Source organism: Stomoxys calcitrans, chromosome 1, assembly GCF_963082655.1.
Source record: "Stomoxys calcitrans chromosome 1, idStoCalc2.1, whole genome shotgun sequence".
Lineage (NCBI taxonomy): Eukaryota > Metazoa > Arthropoda > Insecta > Diptera > Muscidae > Stomoxys > Stomoxys calcitrans.
Genome location: NC_081552.1, coordinates 199,956,353 through 199,976,997, shown reverse-complemented (window position 1 = coordinate 199,976,997; position 20,645 = coordinate 199,956,353). Strand labels below are relative to the sequence as shown.

The 20,645-nt window shown below is 36.8% G+C and overlaps 1 protein-coding gene across 8 annotated transcripts in view; it reads right to left on the bottom strand.

Annotated features, from left to right (window-relative positions):
• The window catches only part of LOC106083888 (RNA binding protein fox-1 homolog 2), a 776,024-nt gene that overhangs the window by 49,804 nt on the left and 705,575 nt on the right, over window positions 1-20,645 (bottom strand). For 6 of the 8 annotated variants that reach the window (XM_059370351.1, XM_059370355.1, XM_059370356.1 and 3 more), the window contains one exon: window positions 3,583-4,108. In XM_059370351.1, coding sequence (XP_059226334.1) covers window positions 3,583-4,108 — 526 coding nt within the window. Of the gene's footprint in view, window positions 1-3,582; window positions 4,109-14,500; window positions 14,661-20,645 lie in introns of all 8 variants that reach the window. The other 2 variants (XM_059370360.1, XM_059370365.1) reach the window with 1 other exon arrangement.

Below are 20,645 nucleotides of genomic sequence, written 5' to 3'. Positions count from 1 at the left end.
CAATTTCATATTGGCTTAGAGGACAAAAAAAACACAGTGCTAAATTATTTTCTTTTTTTTGTTTGTTTGTTTTGAAGGTATTATTACAAGTACACAAACCCAAGAAAAAAAATAGAGGAAAACCAGAATTTTGTTTTCAAGTCTACAACAGAACAATACAACTGAATTGGGTTTTAATTCGTTTTTGTTTTTTAGTAAAGCGCAAACTACAAACTATATATGAATATATAATAAAATTTGCATTTATATGTTTGGCATGTTGCAGAATTAGTAACAGGTGGTAGCAAAACTTAAAGAAAAAAAAGTTGCAAAGTTTGATGGAGCAAATCAGGAAATTCTCTTTTTCCACATCGCGTGTGTAGGCAAAATTAGGGGATTTTTTAATGATTTCTTTAATTCACAATTTACATTTCATATCCATGGTAATAAAACTATCACAAAATTTTAGTTTTGCTTTTCATCAGAAGTTCAGTGAAGAACAAAAGAATCGAAATACTTCGTAAGTCAAAAATTTTGGGAACCACCATGGCTCTGCTAAAATATGGGAGTTATATCTAGTTATATACCGAATTGGACCGTAGATGGCGCAGATGTTGAGAGTCATAGCAGAGCACTAAATGCAAAATTTCAGCCAAATCGGATAAAAATTGCGGTTTCCAGGGGCTCAAGAAGTCAAATAGGGAGATCGGTTTATATGGGAGCTATATCAGGTTCTTGACCGATTTGAACCGTACCTGGCATAGTTGTTGGAAGTCATAACAGAACACCGCATGCAAAATTTCAGCCAAATCAGATAGAAATTGCGGCTTCCAGGGGCTCAAGAAGTCAAATCTGGAGATCGGTTTATATGGGAGCTATATCAGGTTCTTGACCGATTCGGACTGTATTTGACACAGTTGTTGGAAGTCATAGCAAAGCCCGATATGCAGAATTTTAGCCAAATCGAATAAAAATTGCGGCTTCCAGGGGCTCAAGAAGTCAAATCGGGAGATCGGTTTATATGGGAGCTATATCAGGTTCTTGACCGAATTGGACCGGACTTGACGCAGTTGTTGAGAGTCATAGCAAAGCCCGATGTGCAGAATTTCAGCCAAATCGAGTAAAAATTACGGCTTCCAGCGACCCAAGAAGTCAAATCGGGAGATCGGTTTATATGGGAGCTATATCTAGTTATAGACCGAATTGGACCGGACTTGGCTCAGTTGTTGGAAGTCATAATAGAACACCGCATGCAAAATTTCAGCCAAATCGGATGACAATGGAGGCTTCCATGGGCTCAAGAAGTCAAATCGGGAGATCGGTTTATATAGGAGCTGTATCAGGTTCTCGATCGATTCGGACCGTACTTGACACAGTTGTTGGAAGTCATAACAGAATACTATGTGTAAAATTTCCGCCAAATCGGATGTCAATGGAGGCTTCCATGGGCTTAAGAAGTCAAATCGGGAGATCGGTTTATATGGGAGCTATATCAGGTTCCTGACGGATGTGAACCGTATTCGTCACAGTTGTTGGAAGTCATAACAGAATACTATGTGCAAAATTTCCAGCCAAATCGGATAAAAATTGCGGTCAACACATTTTGCACCTAGTGTTCCTTTCTGACATCAAAAACTGTGTTTAGTATGGTACAAATCGGTATATAACCTGATATAGCTCCCATATAAACCAATCTCACGATTTGATTTCTTGAGCGTACAAGCCGCAATTTTTGTTCTATGTGGCTGCAATTGTGCATGTGGTGTTCTGTTACGACTTTTAACAACTGTGCCAAGTACGGTCCAAATCAGTCATGAACCTAATATAGCTCCCATATATACCGATCTTCCGATTTGACTTCTTCAGCGCCTGGAAGCCGCGATTTTTGTCCGATTTGGCTGAAATTTTGCATGTGATGTTCTGCTACCACTTTCAACGACTGTGTTTAGTATGGTCCAAATCGGTCTATAACCTGATATTGCTCCCCTATATACCGATCTCCCGATTTAATTTCTTGAGCCTCTGGAAGACGCAATTTTTGTCCGATTTGGCTGAAATTTTGCATGTAGTGTTCTGTTATGACTTCCAAAAGCTGTGCCAAGTATGGTCCATATCAGTCAAAAACCAGATATAGCTCTCATATATACCGATCTCCGTATTTGACTTATTCAGCCCTTGGCAGCCGCGATTTTTGTCCGATTTGGCTGAAATTTTGCATGTGATGTTCTGCTACCACTTTCAACGACTGTGTTTAATATGGTCCAAATCGGTCTATAATCTGATATAGCTCCCATATAACCGGTCTCTTGATCATCCTTGTTCGGTTCCCAAATTATGCTGGTTTTTGCATAAATTTTTAGCATTATCCATGGTGGTGGGATACGGCACGGCCGAAATTTTACTTCTTTTCTATCTAAGCCTATGAACTTTTCAGCTTAAATGTTAAGTCAACTTCGGAAGGTTACAACAGCTATTGAGCCGATTTAAATTAAAAAAAAAATTCATAGAGAGAGGTCTTAAAGGGGGTCTATCGCTTTGCTATCGTTGAACTAGAACATAAGTCGCACTCATTATAATGTATGGATTAGAGCTCGCAAAATATCGATACTATCGACATTTTATTTTTCGTCTGTATATCGATTGATATTTTTCCTATCGATACTATCGGTAAAGTTCAATTTTTTTTGGAAAATTTAACAAAAAAAAGCGATACCAATACCGGCGATATTTTTTTTTTTTCATCTGCATATCGATTGATATTTTTCCTATCGATACTATCAGCAAAGTTCAATTTTTTGGAGAATTTAACAAAAATAAGCGATACCAATACCGGCGATATTTTTTTTTCATCTGTATATCAAATCATATTTTTCCTATCGATACTATCGGTAAAGTTAAATTTTTTGGAGAATTGAACAAACATAAGCGATGCCACACTGCATGTATTCTTTAAGATATATTGCGCCTATAGAGGCCGCAGTTTTCATTCAATTGGTCTAAAATTTTGTAAGGTGATTTCTCTCATGGAGGCTACCATAGCGTAGGAGGCCACCGTAGCGTAGCAGAGGTTAGCCTGTCCGCCTATGACGCTGAACGCCTGGGTTCGAATCCTGGCGAGACCATCAGAAAAAATTTTCAACGGTGGTTTTCCCCTCCTAATGCTGGCAACATTTGTGAGGTACTATGCCATGTAAAACTTCTCTCGACACGCCGTTCGGACTCGGCTATAAAAAAGAGGCCCCTAATCATTGAGCTTAAAACCTGAATGGGACTGCACTCATTTATGGGCAAAATTAGCTTTTTGATTTCTCTCTCTCTCTCTCCAATGTTGTGATTATCGATAGTTTGCCAGCTCTTGTAAGGATCCAGGCGGCTTTTCACTTTAGATTCTCTTTTCTTTCAATATTTCAACGGTGGTAACATTTTTTTCTTTTTGCACAATTTTTCCTCCATCAAAACTTTGCTTCTTTTTTTTTTCTTTGCTCAGGCATTTTCACCAACAAATGAAAAAAAAAATAAATAAATGCTAAACTAAAAAATCAACTAAAACAACAAAATTCTAGAAATGCTAGGTGTAAATGTTGGCAATTTCAAACTACTTACGGTGCATATCCATGCAATGTGGTACCAGCTGCTGCGGCATTGGCGGCAGCGGCTGCATTCGCAGCTGCAGCCATAGATGCGGCAGCAGCGTTTTGTTGTTGTTGCGGTGTTGTTTGCTGAGCACTACCTAAACGTGCAGCATAGGCGGCCATGGCTGATTGTTGGGCAGCACTGGGTGCGGCGGCGGCTGAGGCCGTTTGGGCGGCCAATGTTTGCAATTGTTGTTGGGCACTGGGCTGCATGATGGCAGCGGCGGTGGCGGCATTAGCAGCTGCCGCAGCATTAGCAGCCACCTGCTGCTGTTGGTGGGGCTGTTGGTGGGCCTGCTGGTGGGCTTGCTGTAAAGCTTGCTGGAGACCCAAGTGCTGTTGTTGCGCAGCTGCAACTGCAACAGCAGCCGCTTGACGCTGTTGCTGTTGTTGGGCGGCAACTGCCGCAGCCAAAGCTGGATTGAAGGGAGCCCCAACCATGCCGACATGTCCTCGTTGTATGGCCACACCGCGCATAGCAGCAGCGGCTACAGCAGCTATGTGGGGTAATTTCATCATTAACAGAGAGACAAAGAGCGAGAGTGAGAGAGATGCCAGGTATTGCAGGGCGTTTGTCACACGCACACACACATAGGAATTTCATCAATTTGCAAACGATGACGAGTTTTTAGTCGTTTCCGGTTGTACCCATTTCGGTTTCCGTTGATGTATGTACAGTGTTCATAAGTGTTTAGGCAGTCGTCAGTGGGGCGTATGTATGTAGGGTTTGGGTGTGAGGTTATGGTTTTTGGTGTATGGATGCAGTTTGGTGATAGTTTGTTTGAGATCATTATGGTGTTTTATTTGTTTTTTAATTGATACAACAACAAACATAGACATCACATTTAGATAATTAAGAGAACGCAATATTTCCATACCAAAGAACATGAACAGAAATTTGTATTGAACAATGAGCGGTGAGTGAGTGGCAAGTGTTGTTTGGCGTAAAACAGGTATGGTTGTTTTATTTTTTTTTTGTGTATGTGTAGGGTGTGTGGGTACATGTCGTATGGATATTTTTTGTTTTTTTTTTTTTATTTGAAAAATGTCCAGTCAATTTTTAAATGGTGTCACAGGGTGTAATGGTGTAGTTACGTACGTAGGTGTGTGATTTGAGATGTTTTGGAATTTTTGCAAAAGTAAGTCATATACGTTTTTAGGTATTCCAAACAAAGTATATAGTTTTGTTTTTTTTTTTTTTTTTTGAAAAGAAAAGAAAAAAGACCATAAAAGGCATGCGGTTAGTTTTTTTGTTTCTGCAAGAAATTTAAATATTTTTAATTTTAATCTGTAATATAAAATACATTTTTTTTTTTTGGAAAAAAATTAAATGCTAAAATATAAACACAATTGAAGAAGATAAGTTTTCAAAAAAATGTATATAGTTTTTCAAACAGTATAAACCTCTAATTTATTGAGATGGTTTTCTTGGTGTCATTTTGCAGAAATATTTACAGAATCTTTCATACATTTTCATTACGACAAATATAAATATTTGTTTTGTGTCATACACACACACAAGTACATACACAACAAAAGTACATATAAAAAAATACTATAATAAGAAAATTAAAAGTACCAAAAACAAAAAAGTACTCAATCAACAAAAAGAAAGAAAGAAAGAAATCTCAACACAATACCATCTTAAAGAAACAGTAACCAGAAAACCCAAAGGACTAACACAACAATTATAAGAATAATAATAATAATAAAAATAACAATATCAACAATAATCATTGATAACAATCAAAATAATGATCAGACAATTAAAACAGGAAACCAATATAACACAAACACAAATCCCTTTTCTACAACTTAACCTTAAAGAAGAACAAAAACTAAAAATAATACCCAAAACAAAAACCATACAAATGTAAAACCCAGAGTCCTTAACTGAACTTCTATGCAGGGTATTAAGGTAAGGAAGACAGGATTCAATTGTCTGGCGTATGCGAACAAAATGAGAAACATCAAATACTCATGTGTAATACTATATAAATATGTATATAGGTGGTTAAATAGACTTGAATGTTCTATGTGTAGATGTATAACTAAATATGCATGTTTGTAGCTATATATATGAAACATAAAATCATACACAAGTGTTTCTTGAGGTTTTACAGTTGTTTGGTAGTTCTTGGTATTTTGAGTTTTTTTTTGTTATTAAAAGGATGCTCGTTTACATAAAGTTGGAAGAAAAGTTTCGTTCTTAATAACATTTACAATGCATTATCATTACACTACGTATCCCTTACAAGGAATCATTAAAATGGTTTTCTTAAGTATTATCAACTATTGTTATAATATTTTGTAAAGTATGTACCATGTTATTATATACCAGCAGCAGAAATCTTAACAACTTACAGAAAATTTCTCAAACTAATTCAAATAATCATAGCAGCATTAAACATAGTGTCAGTGTTGAACATTTAATTTGTCAAGCAATGTTAATGATTGATTTTGATTTGGAATATACAAGGCCCAAGATACTCGTATCTTCTCTTAAGGGTTCAAGTGAGAGAAAATTTAAATAAAAATTGCATATTGCTTTAAATAAATGACATTTCCTTTATATATACACCCAATCCCATAGGATGATATGCTACAAGTGTTCTTTATTCTTTGAATATAAAAAGCTTCTAATATAATAATCAACAAGTAAAAGCGTGCTAAGTTCAACCGGGCCGAATCTTGGAAACCCACCACCATGGACCGCAATTGTCGAGTTCTATGCGCAGTATTCCTTTTTAGGCAAACAAAGAATATTGAATAAGAAATGTTGTGCTATTGGAGCTATATCAAGTTATAGTCCGATTCGGACCATAAATGAATGCTGAACAATGTTGAAGTCATTGTGTAATATTGCAGTTCATTCGGATACGAATTGCGCCTTGTAGGGACTCAAGAAGCAAAATCGGGAGATTGGTTTATATGGGAGCTGTATCAAGCTATTGATCGAAGCAGACCATACGTATGTTGAAGGTCATGAGACAAGCCCTTGTACAAAATTTCTTCCAAATCGGATGAGAATTGCGTCCTCTAGAGGCTCAAAAAGTCAAGATCACAGATCGGTTTATATGACTTAACACAGTTGTTGGAAGTCTTACAAAACATCACATGCAAAATTTCAGCCAAATCGGATAAGAATTGAGCGTTCTAAAAGCTCAAGAAGTATTATCGGATGATCGGTTTATATGGCGGCTATATCACGTTATGATTTGATGTAGACCATACTAAGCACAGTTGTTCGAAGTCATAACAAAACACCACCCGCAAAATTTCAGCCAAGTCGGATAATAATTGCGCCCTCTAGAGGCTCAAAAAGTCAAGATCCAAGATCGATTTATATGGCAGCAATATCAGGTTATGAACCGATTTCAACCATACTTAGCACAGTTGTTGGAAGCCATAACAAAACACCTCGTGCAAAATTTCTGTCAAATCATATAAGGAATACGTCCTCTAGTGGCTCAAGAAATCAAGACCCAATATAGGTTTATATGGCAGATATATCAGGTTATGGACCGATTTGAACCATACTTGGCACAATTGTTGGATATCATATAGCCCATCTTCGAACCTAACCTGGTTATGGACAAAAAAAAAAAGAATCTGTGCAAAATTTCAGCTCAATATCTTTATTTTTAAAGACTGTAGCGTGATTTCAATAGACAGACGGACAGACGGACGGATATGGCCAGCTCGCCTTAAATGTTTACGCTGATCAAGAATATATATACTTTATGGGGTCGGAAATTGATATTTCGAGGTGTTGCAAACGGAATGACAAAATGAATATACCCCCATCCCTCGGTGGTGGGTATAATTATACCCTCCACCGCAGGATGGGGGGTATACTAATTTTGTTACTCCGTTTGTAACTAACGATATATTGATCTGAGACCCAATACAGTATATATGTACTCCAGACAAATAACTGTATGTGCAAAATATTTTTGCTCTTTTTCATCCAAACCGGAGACCAGTCATTGAACAACAATTAAAGCACAAAATGTTTACCTCCTTCAACACCTTTCCATTTCATAATCAATTTTCAGTTTCAACATCATGCAAAGTACCGTTATTTTTAATTTCTGTGGAAATTTAAAATGTCCATTCATTCCATTGAACATAAACTTGAATTGGACAGCACTCATTGATATGTGAGAAGTTTGCCCCTGTTCCTTATTGTTCCATCTAAACCGCCATTTGATTTGTTGAATCTCTAGAGGGGGCATTTTTTCCGATTTTGATGAAATTTTGCATGTGGCGTTTCGTTATAACTTCAAACAACAGTGCTAGGGATGGTCGAAATCGGTGCATAACCTGATATAGCTGTCATATAAACAGATATGGGGACTTGACTTCTTGAGCTTCTAGAGGGCGCCGTTCCTATCCGATTTGGCTGAAGTTTTGCATGACGTATTTTATTCTTAATTTCAACTACTGTGTCAAATAAGGTTCAAATCGGTTCATAACCTGATATAGCTGTCATATAAACCGATCTGGGATTTTGACTTCTTGAGCCTGTAGAGGTCGCAATTATTATCCGATTTGGCTGAAATTTTGTACGACGGATTCTCTTATGACCATCAACATACGTGTTTATTATGGTCTGAATCGGTCTATAGCCCGATACAGCTCCCATATAAATCGATCTCCCTTTTATACTTCTTGAGCCCCCCAAAGGGCGCAATTCTTATTCGAATTGGCTGACATTTTACACAGGTCTCCAACATATAATTCAATTGTGGTCCAAACCGGACCATATCTTGATATCGCTCTAATAGCAGAGCAAATTTTTTCTTATATCCTTTTTGCCTAAGAAGAGATGCCGGGAAAAGAACTCGACAAATGCGATCCATGGTGGAGGGTATATTAGATTCGGCCCGGCCGAACTTAGCACGCTTTTACTTGTTAATGCATAATTTTGATTCGTGACAAAATTTACTACGACTTTGCCGCGACAAGTATCCACATCTGACTATTCAGTAAAAAGTTATACAGTTTGGAAGTCAAAAAATGTGAATAAGAGGTATTTTTCCATTTTTGTTAAAAAAAAAGTATTTTCATTGATTAGTTTTTGCAAAAAAAAACTCGCTTCATTACCTTAATTTTTTCTTTTTTGTTGGCAAAGAGAAAATATTGAAGATGTGTTTGAAATGAAATTCGAACAATACATGTCAACTCAAATGGGTGCTATATGCACTACACAATATGCAATTTTTTATGAAAAAAATGGGAAAAAACCCCTCGAGTTCAATAATTCCAATGCCCTGATACCCCAATTGGGCTCAAATTTTTATGTGCCAATTGGGGGATATAGGTAATAGTGCTCTTAAATAAAAGTATTTGGGAGTAGAACACGAATTGGGCCAACATTTCTAAGCCGTCATGTAACCTGAATATGGCGATATGACACTCAAATGATAATAATATGAGAATAGAGTACGAACCTACCATCCAAGTGTGGAGCCAACCAGACATGGTGTCCTCACACGGATCTGGAGTACAAATAAGTCATGCTAATTTTGGGCGACGCCCTATAGCCAAAGCCGCCCAGGTAGACATTTAAAAGCGGAATTGAATTTAAAAAAAAAGGAATATTGAGTTTCTATCGACTTCGACTTGTGCTGTGTATTGGTTTCCCGACATAGGCTTTACTCTGCCGCTACAATGGTTCCTCAGATTGAGGTAACCTATTACCTCACCTAATACATATAAAGCACACAATTTATTGAATATATTTTAATCCCTCTTTTCCCCTCAATAGAGTAATGCAGCTCCACATTTTAATTTAAAATCTAATTCTGCCCATTATCATATCGGTAATAATGCATATTTCATATTAGAAACATTAAATTAAAATTATTACCCACATAAGCTCGTCTACCTGCATGAAGGCTCCAAATGTGGGCGTTAGGCTTTTTTCAAATCAAAGTCCTGGTAGGGAATATTCAAAAATGAAATGAAAGGCACTCAAAATAGCTACACAAAACCACAATGGAATCAAATTGAAATTGCATAAACAAAACAATCTGATTATAAAACGTTTATTTGAACAATAAATAATTTGCATAAATACAATTTGCAAATCCGATAAAGTAACCGCAAATTATTTGACATGTGTAGTAATTGTGCGTAATGCGATTAGTTAGAAACTAAAAAACAAAAAACTCAAACAAAAACTAATTACAGATTTACTGAACATCACAATAAATTCCATAATTATCATTTGGCAAATTGGAATGCAATTCAATAATGAATTTTTAAATAAATTTAACAAAAAGAAAGTTGACGACAGCAAAAAATTTTAGGTTTTAGACGAAGATGGATGAAACATTCACATTTGTCAAAATTTCTTATATAGAAATAAAATTTTGAAAGGGTGATTTTTTAGCTATCATCTTTTTGGCAACGCTGGTATAAACAGCTCATGCACGTTTCGTGTTTTGTTCCACTCAAGTCAAACATCTTCAGTTTGGCCTGCAATTTAACCATGAATCGTCTTACAAACGAACAACGCTTGCAAATTATTGAATTTTATTATCAAAATGCTTGCTCTGCTAAGAAAGTTGATCACGCGCTTCTTTCATTCCATCAACGAAACTCATTTTTGGCTCAATTGGTACGTAAGTAAGCAGAATTGTCGTTTATGGAGTGAAGATCAGCCAGAGACATTGGAAGAGCTACCAATGCATCCAAAAACAGTCACAGTTGGGTGCGGTTTATGGGCTGGTGGCATCATTGGACTGTACTTCGTCAAAGATGATGCGAATCGTAACGTAACTGTGAATGGTGTCCAAGTCGAAATTTTTGCCCAAAATGCAAGAGCTTGACTTGCATGACATGTAGTTTCAACAAGACGGTACCACATGTCACACAGCACACGTATCAATGGACTTATTGACCGGTACCGACCTAAAATTGGGTTTTTGGGTCTTTAAAATCGTCAATTTTTAAACCCACCACCATAGGATAGGGAGTGTATTTATTTAGTCATTCCGTTTGCAACACATCGAAATATTCATTTCCGACCTACAAAATAAAATGAACGGGGAAAACCGGACCATATTTGGATATAGCTGCTATATAGACCGATTTTCCGATAAAGGGTCTAATGCCCATAAATCCTTTATTTTTTATCTGATTTCGCTGAAATTTGGAACAGTGAATAGCTTAAGGCATCCCGACATTTGACCCAAATATGGTTCAGATCGGACTGTATTTAGATATAGCTGCCATATATACTGATTTCCCGGTAGAGGGTATGAAGCCCATAAAAGCTTTATTTGAAACAGTGGGTTAGTTTAAGCCTCCCGGCAGAGGGTCTGAAGCCCATAAAAGCTTTATTTTCTAACCGATTTCTTGAAGTTCTTGAACGGGGACCATATTTGGATATAGCTGATGTATAGGCCGATCTGCCGACTAGGGGTCTGAAACCCACAAAAATTGTATTTATTACCCGATTTCGCTGGAATTTGAAACAGTGAGTTGTTTTAAAGCACGAATCTGATGTCAATATTAAGGAAAAAGTCTCTATGGGGCCACCCCCCGCTATAACACCACCCATATAAGAAGAATGACCATTGCAATATGGGGCTCAAAAAGCAACTCCCAAATAGGACTTGTTTGCTCACCAAGACAACTTGGGTCTTCACGACAGTGGAGCTCGATATTGATAGTTATATATGCAGTGCATTGCGTTGGCAATTCGGAAAGTTAAGGGTTGGAGGGGGGAAAGAGGGAGTAGTGTTTATTGATATTAGTCTTAAATTTCTAAACGACAATATCGGGGGAAAAGACATTAGCTGGGAGTAGATTCCACATACAAATGGTTTGGGCGAAAAGTTGATTCTCTCGGTAATGCATGGTTCGGTCGACTGGCAAATCGATTACAAACAGGTGTGAATTCCTGGCAAGTCTTGTATTCCTGGTGAACATCCTAACGTCAGGGATAAGAAGATGAATATCCCTGGAACACACAAATACCGATAGAGCAATACAACGCTACCCACATTCCGACGATGTTCAAGAGAAGCAATAGAGTTGGATACCCTACTGTCCCCAATCAACACCATCGCTCTCCGTTGAACCCGGTCAAGTAGCTCCAAGGATGATTTTGGAGCTCCTGCCCATATATGAGAGTTATATTTATATTTCATCCTCGGACTGATGTAGGTAGTATAGATATTGAGAAGATCAGAAGCGGTGAAATATTTCTTGCATCGCTTAAAAAAAAGCCCAAACACTTGAATGGTTCTTACGACACTTGGAATAGTGTTTTGACCAACGGACATCACATTGTAGCTTGATGCCCAGAACATCAAGAGCATCTGACTGCTCAATATCTATACCGTAGATAGATATCGACGATTGAAGTGGTTCAGCGAATCGCTGTGTCTTCTATGCGTTAAAGACTACTCTGTTCATTCTACCCCACTCGGAAATGGCCAACAAATCCTGGGAGAGCGTCTCATCCATAATGCGCCTCCTGTCGACAATTTCTTGAGGACTAGGCCTATGGTCGAATGAATATGCATGACACAGACTACTGTCATCGGCAAATGAGTAGACTGGACTCGAAGTCTGATCCAATAGATCGTTAATGAAAATAAGAAAAAAACACCCCCAAAGGTTAAAAATTTACACACCATGCCAATATGAAAGAAAAAATGAAAGATATTTGAGATTAGAAAACGAATTTGATAGCTATTTTTGGGCCAAGTGTTGGGGGGACGCCTGTAGACTCTCCTTAATGCAATGGCAATAGGGGGTTTAAATAAATGGGGGACCACCCTATCTCCGTAAACACCCCTAAATTGGACATCATGAGAATATCGGGCTGAAATAAAGTCTTTTAAGAGTGCAGTACATCCAACATTCAAACTTAAATGACATTAAAACCTCCGAGCGAATTCGTAGTACAATAAAGATCATATAGGATACAGATAAAGGCACTTATATTGTTGTACTGTTAGTCTAGCGATATGCAGCATGTTATTTCACTAAAAGCTCTTTGATTGTCGAAAATAAATATTCAAAGGATAATTATGTTCCATATAACGTAAAAGAAGGCGCAGCCGAGCAGGCTCGGTTCAGCTAGTTTAGAATAAATATTAAGCATTTCTACTTAAAAACAAAGAAAGAACAAAATTTAGCTATTTGTAGCGTAAGATATACATATATATTGTCAAGGATATAATTATATCAAAGGCCAGATGTAGTTAAATATAGCATATCTCTTTCGATATAGTTATATATAGCATAACTATATATAATTATATCTGGCGCCATATCCAATTATATATATAGCATCAGATATCATTATATATAATTGGATATCGCAAATTTATTTGGATCTAATTAGATCCATATCCATATCTTATCCGAGATGTATTTGGATCTGACCATATCAATTTTTTCTACTCGGACAGAAAACAAAATTTTCCATGAAAATTTAATTTCCTATACATCTATTAAAGTAGAATGGACTTTTCCTTTCAAAAATTGTTTTCAGCGATTAGAACACTAGCATAGAAATGCTCTGCCTGTTGTCCTATTTAAAGGATATTCATAAAATTCTATTATTTTTGGTTTCATGATGGTCTAATGAGATTTTAATTGTTACTACAATGTCACCATGTGGAAGAAAAATGGATGAAAATTTGCGGTGAAATGTAGCGCAGGCCAATAACATTGGTCGTCCGGACCTACATTAAGGGTTGGTATATATTAAAAATGTATTCATAATAGAGCTTATTTACAAATGGCACTAGATTAAAACACATAAGGTGGCATTCGAGTGAAATACACACATCCAAAGCAATAACAATCATTTTTCAATATGCCCCCAAGTGATTCTCATTCATGGGTTACGGGTTGTGTTAACAATAATAGTGTGTCACTGGTGAGCTGATATTGTAATATAGGATAATGAGAGATGGGTGGGTGCAGGTTTTGTATTGAAAGCTATATAGTTTAGGGGGCAACGTGCAAAACTTGTATCAATACTGTATGATAATGTAACTAAAATCAATTATAAAAAAGAAAAATTAAAACGCCTATTCCAGCATTCTAAGGATCACTTAATATTATAAGATTTTAAACATACAACATGGGAAAAAGTTGCAAAAATTGAAATTAACGCGCATAACTTCAATGGCCGTATTGTAATAGAGTAGTGGCATGGTAATTGTGTGGTAATCCTAAATAACAATCTTCTTTACATTATTATAATTATTATTGGAAGTTTTAATTTAAATATACACATATGCATTCTACATCTTAAAACTATTGAATTGTCTTTAAATTGAAAACTAAAAGTTAATACATTCAATAGAAAAATTTCGAACCATTATTTGTTTCATAGTTTTAATGGACTTAAGTTAATATGTCATGGTAATCACATTATCATAAAGTCATAATGCAAAGGCACTTAATTGAAGAACTTCCCAACAGAAGAATAGCTTTCAAATGCAAACTAAGAGACTAACCAAACTGTTGAAGAATATATGGTAGCATAGTCTGAAAGCTATAATGCATTGCCTCAAACTTTCATCGCTAAAAGTGTGAAAGCAACACTAACATAGAAGGAGAGTATGATAAAGTAAAGTAACAAAAAATCATCTCTACTATGGTGATAGTTAGGTTACTTGGCATTTTTTCTTAGTTTATGGGTATAGAATAGCAGGAGGTTATTTTATGGGATTTGGCAGAACATACTTTATTATTATTATCATTCTACATTGGAATCAATTCAAGGACTCTCTTCTTTTATTTTGTTTATTACTTGGCATGAATTGTGCTTTTAAGTCTCATTTGTGATTTTATTCTTTTGGATGGAAACAATCCTGAAGTAAGAAGAATTTGTCAAGAACAATCAATACCTTCTTCGCTGTGCTGCTGGTCGTGCTAGGACAATTGACGCGGGTGCTGGTGCTAAGGCAGTGGCTGCTGCTGGTGCCGCTGCAGTTGCCACCGGGGTTATGGGAGCTGCACCTACAGGGGCACTTATGAATGGCCACGTAGCCAGCGGTAGTCGATAACCTTAATCAATAAGAGATGATCGATTGATGTGTAAATGATTATTTGGTTTTTTCTTTGTTTAAATTATTCAATTCAAGATTTCAACAATACAAATTCTTTAGCTTTTTGTTTTTTTGCTTTCTTATGCACAAAAAGTACAAGACAAAAGAATAAACAAACTGAAACAAAACAAAGAAAGATTATTTACACAACTTAATGGTATGCAAAATTTTAATTCATTCAAATAAAAATCCAACTATGACTTTGTTAAATCAAAAAAAGGTCTGAGGTCTATGGCCGCAAAAAGCTGGGCCAGCAAGTGCATTAGAATCTGCAATGAAATTATGTTAACATTAGTCGTTGTTAGTGTTGTACACTCATTGCATATTCTAAGTAAAAAATGTTGAAAACAACAACAACGACGTAATAGAAAGAAGAAAATAGGGGCCCAATTACCGCGTGCGCTTCCAAATCGGATGAAATTTCATCTCGTATTTTATAGATGTTATACCCCTTTTATAAACATTTACTGTACATTTTTTTATAAATTATGATTGACTTGAACATTTGCGTTCTTAAAATTCAAAAATTCTCTTTCAATAAAGAAGTAAATACTTCACAATACAGAGATCTCGAACGATTTTACTCGCTCACGTATGCGGTAATTCGGCCCCAGCTTTCGATGTTCACCAATATTGTGGTGGAAAATAAACCACTCACTTTGATGCGGAGAATGCACTAGTTCAGTCAATAACAGATGGAAGGTCACTACATTGTAAATTGACACATGAAGAGATGTTTTAAAGCGGGACGCAATTGTAACTTTGTATGCTCTAAGCATATATATCAACAAAAAGCAAGTTTTAAACTGTGGGCCAGCAGACGAGAGGCCCAGAGGAAACACGATAGTGCCAAAATTGATGGCCTACACAACCGCCGAAACGTGGTGTGTTTGTTTCTGTGTCTGATCCCCCTGTGTGTCTGACAATTTCTTTTAAGTAATCAATAAAAAACCTTGCGTTCAAGTGATATTTGTTAAATTCCTCTTTGTAAGTTTAACCGGAAAACATAATAAATAGCTTTTTCTTCAAAAATCAAAAATTTCATCAAAATCGGATTCAAAATGCTTCTTTTATGAGCTCAATACTCTATATCGGGAGATCCGTCTATATGGCAGCTATATTCAAATATGGTCCGATGTGAACGATATTCAACAAAACGGTTAAGAGCTGTATCAGAACTCGCTGTGCCAAATTTCATCGAAACAGAATGAAAAATGCTTCTTTTATAGGCTCATTACTCTAAATCGGGAGATCGGTCTATAAGGCAGCTATATCCAAATATAGTCCGATCTGGACCACATTCCACACAGGAATTTGTAAGGGTCTACCAGAACACACTGTGCCAAATTTCATCGAGATCGGATGAAAAATTACCAATTTTTTGTCTCAAGACTTTAAGTCTGGAAATCGGTCTATATAGAAACCCATCTCTATATATTCTTGATCGTCTCGACGTTCTGAGTCGATCTAGCCAAGTCCGTTCATCTGTCGAAATCACGACAGAGGTCGAACGCGTAAAGCAAGCCGCGTGAAATATTGCACAGATACTTAATATTAAAGTAGGTCGTAGGGGATTGCAAATGGGCCATATCGGTTCAGATTTAGATTTAGCTCCCATATAAACCGTTCTCTCGATTTGACTTCTTGAGCCCCTGGAAGCCACAATTTTTGTCCGATTTGGCTGAAATTTTGCACAAAGTGTTCTGATATAACTTCCAATAACTGTGTTTAGTACGGTCCACATCGGTCTATAGCCTGGTATAGTTCCCATATAAACCGATTTCCCACTTTGGTTTCTTCAGCCCTTAAAAGCCGCAATTTTAGTCCGATTCTGCTGAAATTGAGCATGTAGTGCTTTGTTATGATTTTCAACAACTGTGTAAAGTATGGTTCAAATCGGTCTATAACCTGATATAGCTCCCATATTATCCGATATCGCGCTTTGACTTCTTGAGCGCTTACAAGCCGCAATTTTTGTCCAATTTGGCATGAAATGTTCTGTTTTGACTTTCAACAACTGTGTCAAGTATGGTCCACAGTTGTTGAAAGTCATAACATCGAAGTCATAATATCGAATCGGGGCATCAGTTTATACGGCGGCTATATGCGGATATGGACTGATTTGGACCATACTTGACACAGTTGTTGAAAGTCAAAACAAAACACTTCAGTTATTGAAAGTCATAACAGAACACTTCATGCCAAATTTCAGCCAAATTGGACAAAAATTGCGGCTTGTAAGCGCTCAAGAAGTCAAAGCGCGATATCGGTTTACATGGGAGCTATATCAGGTTATAGACTGATTTGGACCGTACTCGGCACCAAGTACAATTTTTGCCCAAATTGGCTGAAATTTGGCATGAAGTATTCTGTTATGACTTTCAATAACTGAAGTGTTTTGTTTTGACTTTCAACAACTGTGTCAAGTATGGTCCAAATCAGTTCATATCCGGATATAGCCGCCGCATAAACTGATGCCCCGATTCGACTTTTTGGGCTTCTAGAGGGCGCAATTCTTAACCAATATGGTTGAAATTTTGCATGGTATTATTTCTAACAAGTGTTCCGAGTATGGTCTACATCGGTATATAAACTGATATAGCTGCCATAAAAACCGATCTCCCAGTTTGACTTTTTGAGCCTCTGATGGGCGCAATTATTACTCGATTTGCCTGAAATTTTGGAGGTGGTGCTTTTCAAGACTGATGTTTTTATACCCTCCATCATAGGATGGGGGTATACTAATTTCGTCGTTCTATTTGTAACACCTCGAAATATGCGTCTGAGACCCCATAGTGTATATATAGTCTTGATCGTCATGTCATTTTAAGTCGATCTAGCCATGTCCGTCCGTCTGTCGAAAGCACGCTTACTCCGCTACTTCCGCTTGAAATTTTGCACAAATACTTATTATTAGTAGTTTTTTTTTTGTTTTGTATTATTATTAGTGTAGGTCGGTTGGGATTGTAAATGGACCAAATCGGTCCATGTTTTGATATAGCTGTCATATAAACCGTTCTGGGGTCTTGACTTCTTGAGCCTCTAGAGGGCGCAATTGTCGTCCGATTTGACTGAAATTTTACACGTGGTGGTTTGTTATGACTTGCAATAACTGTGCTAAGTATGGCGCAAATCGGTACATATCCTGATGTAGCTGCCATATAAACCGATCTTGGGTCTTGACTTCTTGAGCCTCTAGAGGGCGCAATTCTCGCCCGATTTGACTGAAATTTTGCATGAGGTGTTTTGTTATGACTTGCAATAACTGTGCTAAGTATGGCGTAAATCGGTACATAACCTGATATAGCTGCCTTATAAACCGATCTGAGATCTTGACTTCTTGAGCCCCTAGAGGGCTCAATTCTCATCCGATTTGGCAGAAATTTTGTACTACGGCTTCTCTCATGACCTTGAACATACGTGTCTTATATGGTCTGAATCGATCAATAGCTTGATACAGCTCCCATATAAACCGATCTCCCGATTTTGCTTCTTGAGCCGCTACAAGGCGCAGTTCTTATCCGAATGAACTGAAATATCACACAATGACTTCTACAATGCATTCATTTATGGTTCAAATCAAACTTTAACTTGTTCTATTTGAAAAAATCATTCAAAGAACTTGACATATGCGATTCATGGTGGAAGGGATATAATATTCGGCTCGGCTGAACTTAGCACGCTTTTACTTGTAGAGCTTAAAACTTTGCCCCTGTTCCTTAGTGGAAAGTTTATGGGCAAAATTTTGCTGCGTTTATGTTAAAGCTTATGTCTATACAGACAAGCCAGCTTTAATTGTCGTATTGGAAGACAACGTTGAAGCACTTATTCGTAAGATACCGGCCGATATGTTGGAAAGAGTATGCCAAAATTGGACTAAGCAGATGAACCATTTGAGGCGCATTCATGGTCAACATTTGCAGGAAATAATCCTCAAACATTAAAGTATATGAAACGTATTATCGATTCAAATGAAGATTTCATGCATTTTACTGAATTTTATGTGACTTTTTTACTTTCCTATGGCTCTTAAAATATCACACTTTATATAGAAATTTTATTAGAATATAGAATATATAAGGCAAAGAAAACCATTCGTTTTCCGTTTTCGAAAACCAGAACAGGCTTGTAATACAAAAAACGCTACCAAATTGATTTTTAATGAACTTTAAATGTTGTATTTTTCCAGTTTCCATCATCATTTCCAACAAGTGGCTATAGCAGCTGAACATTTTATTGTCTTGTCATGGCCCAATGTCTACCGAGGTAAGTTATATAAAGATTCTGCCTCATATTTGCCAAATTAAACAAAAGAAATGATTCATGGTTATAGACATACATAAACTGTTGTACTAAGGCTGATGAACTTTGTCATACATATTTCAATGCAGAAAAGGAATTCTATTCTATAAGAAATGCAAGCCTACAGCCATGGTGCTTTCTGCTAGTTCTAGTACATATGTTAGTTTATAACTAAAGATTAGTATGCAGCGCTATCGGGAGATATTTTTTCATCATATCACTAGTTCACACTTAATTTTAAACAATATTATGATATATCAATAATAAAAAAAACATGCAGAAGTTTTAAGTCCAATTTTTCCCACTAATTTTCTAATCTATTTTACCAATATATTGAGATAATAAGGAAACTTTACAAAACATACATATGTGATCAGTACAATGAATTACTGAAAAAATATATGAATTGAATTCTAATATGTTTAAAGTTATATTAGTTACAAAATGGCATAAAAGCATTGGCCCAAAAAGGGCGATAGACTTGTTTGGACAAAGCACTTGTCTCATTATTGAAGTCCATTCCGTTTCTGCATTACCATTACGTCCAACAATTTATTTCCAATAGTTTTGACAATCGAACTTTAAACTTTCCAAGATAGCAGAACTATCTCAATAGACTTTCATCTATTATATAGAAATGAAATTCTAGCGCTTTGATTGTATGTCTGTTCCGTATAGACTCAAAAACGGCGCTAAATTTTTTGATATCCGAAGGTGGGCGGACCCTCCCACATACCACCATTTTCAAAAACGCCCGATCTCGGAGATGGGTGCAGCGATTTAATTTTGCATTCCACCTTATGGCACCACAAAACCACAAAATTGGTATACAAATTTGGGGTCAAGTATTTTGGGGGGACGCCCCACCCAAACGGACATATTTACCGATTGGGACAATATGGATATCAAATGAAAGGTATTTAAGAGTAGAGTAGGAACTTGGTACAAAAATTTCACCCAAAGAGTGTGGGGGGTCCCCACCCCAAAAAAAAAAAAAAATCGCAACAGGATTCTCAGGCAATATGAGTATCAAATGAAAGGTAGTTAAAAGTGGAGTATAAATCTGACTTCAAAACTTATTCCTTGCTGTCTGAGGGGCCTCCCCATCTCCCAAAACCCCCCAGCATAGCAGGACATATTTACCAATTGGGACAATATGAAAATCAAATGAAATGTGTTTAGAAGTTGAGTACACAGCTGCTATAAGAATTTGTTCCAAGGTGTCAATGGGGCCTGCCCAACACCAAAGAACCCTTAAACGCGCATGAATAGCCAACGTCACAATATGGTTATTAAATGAAAGTTCTTTGGTAGTTGACTACGAATTTGGTATATACATTTGGGACAGAGTCTGGGACCAACCCCCTAAATATCCTTCAATAGGATGTGTAGTTCGGGTGGGATAATATGTGAATTAAAAGAAAATTCGTTGTAAGTAGAGTTCGAATCTAATGTTGATACACAGGAGGGCCAACGGATATTTAAAAATTTGGTATCCCAAGTGGTAGCTTTGAAATATGATTTTGAATGAAGATAACGATTACAAAACAGGTAAAAAGGCGTTAAGTTCGGACAGGTCGAACTTTGGATAACCACCTTTCGTCAAAATCCGGTGAAAAATGCATACCTTATGCCCCATAGC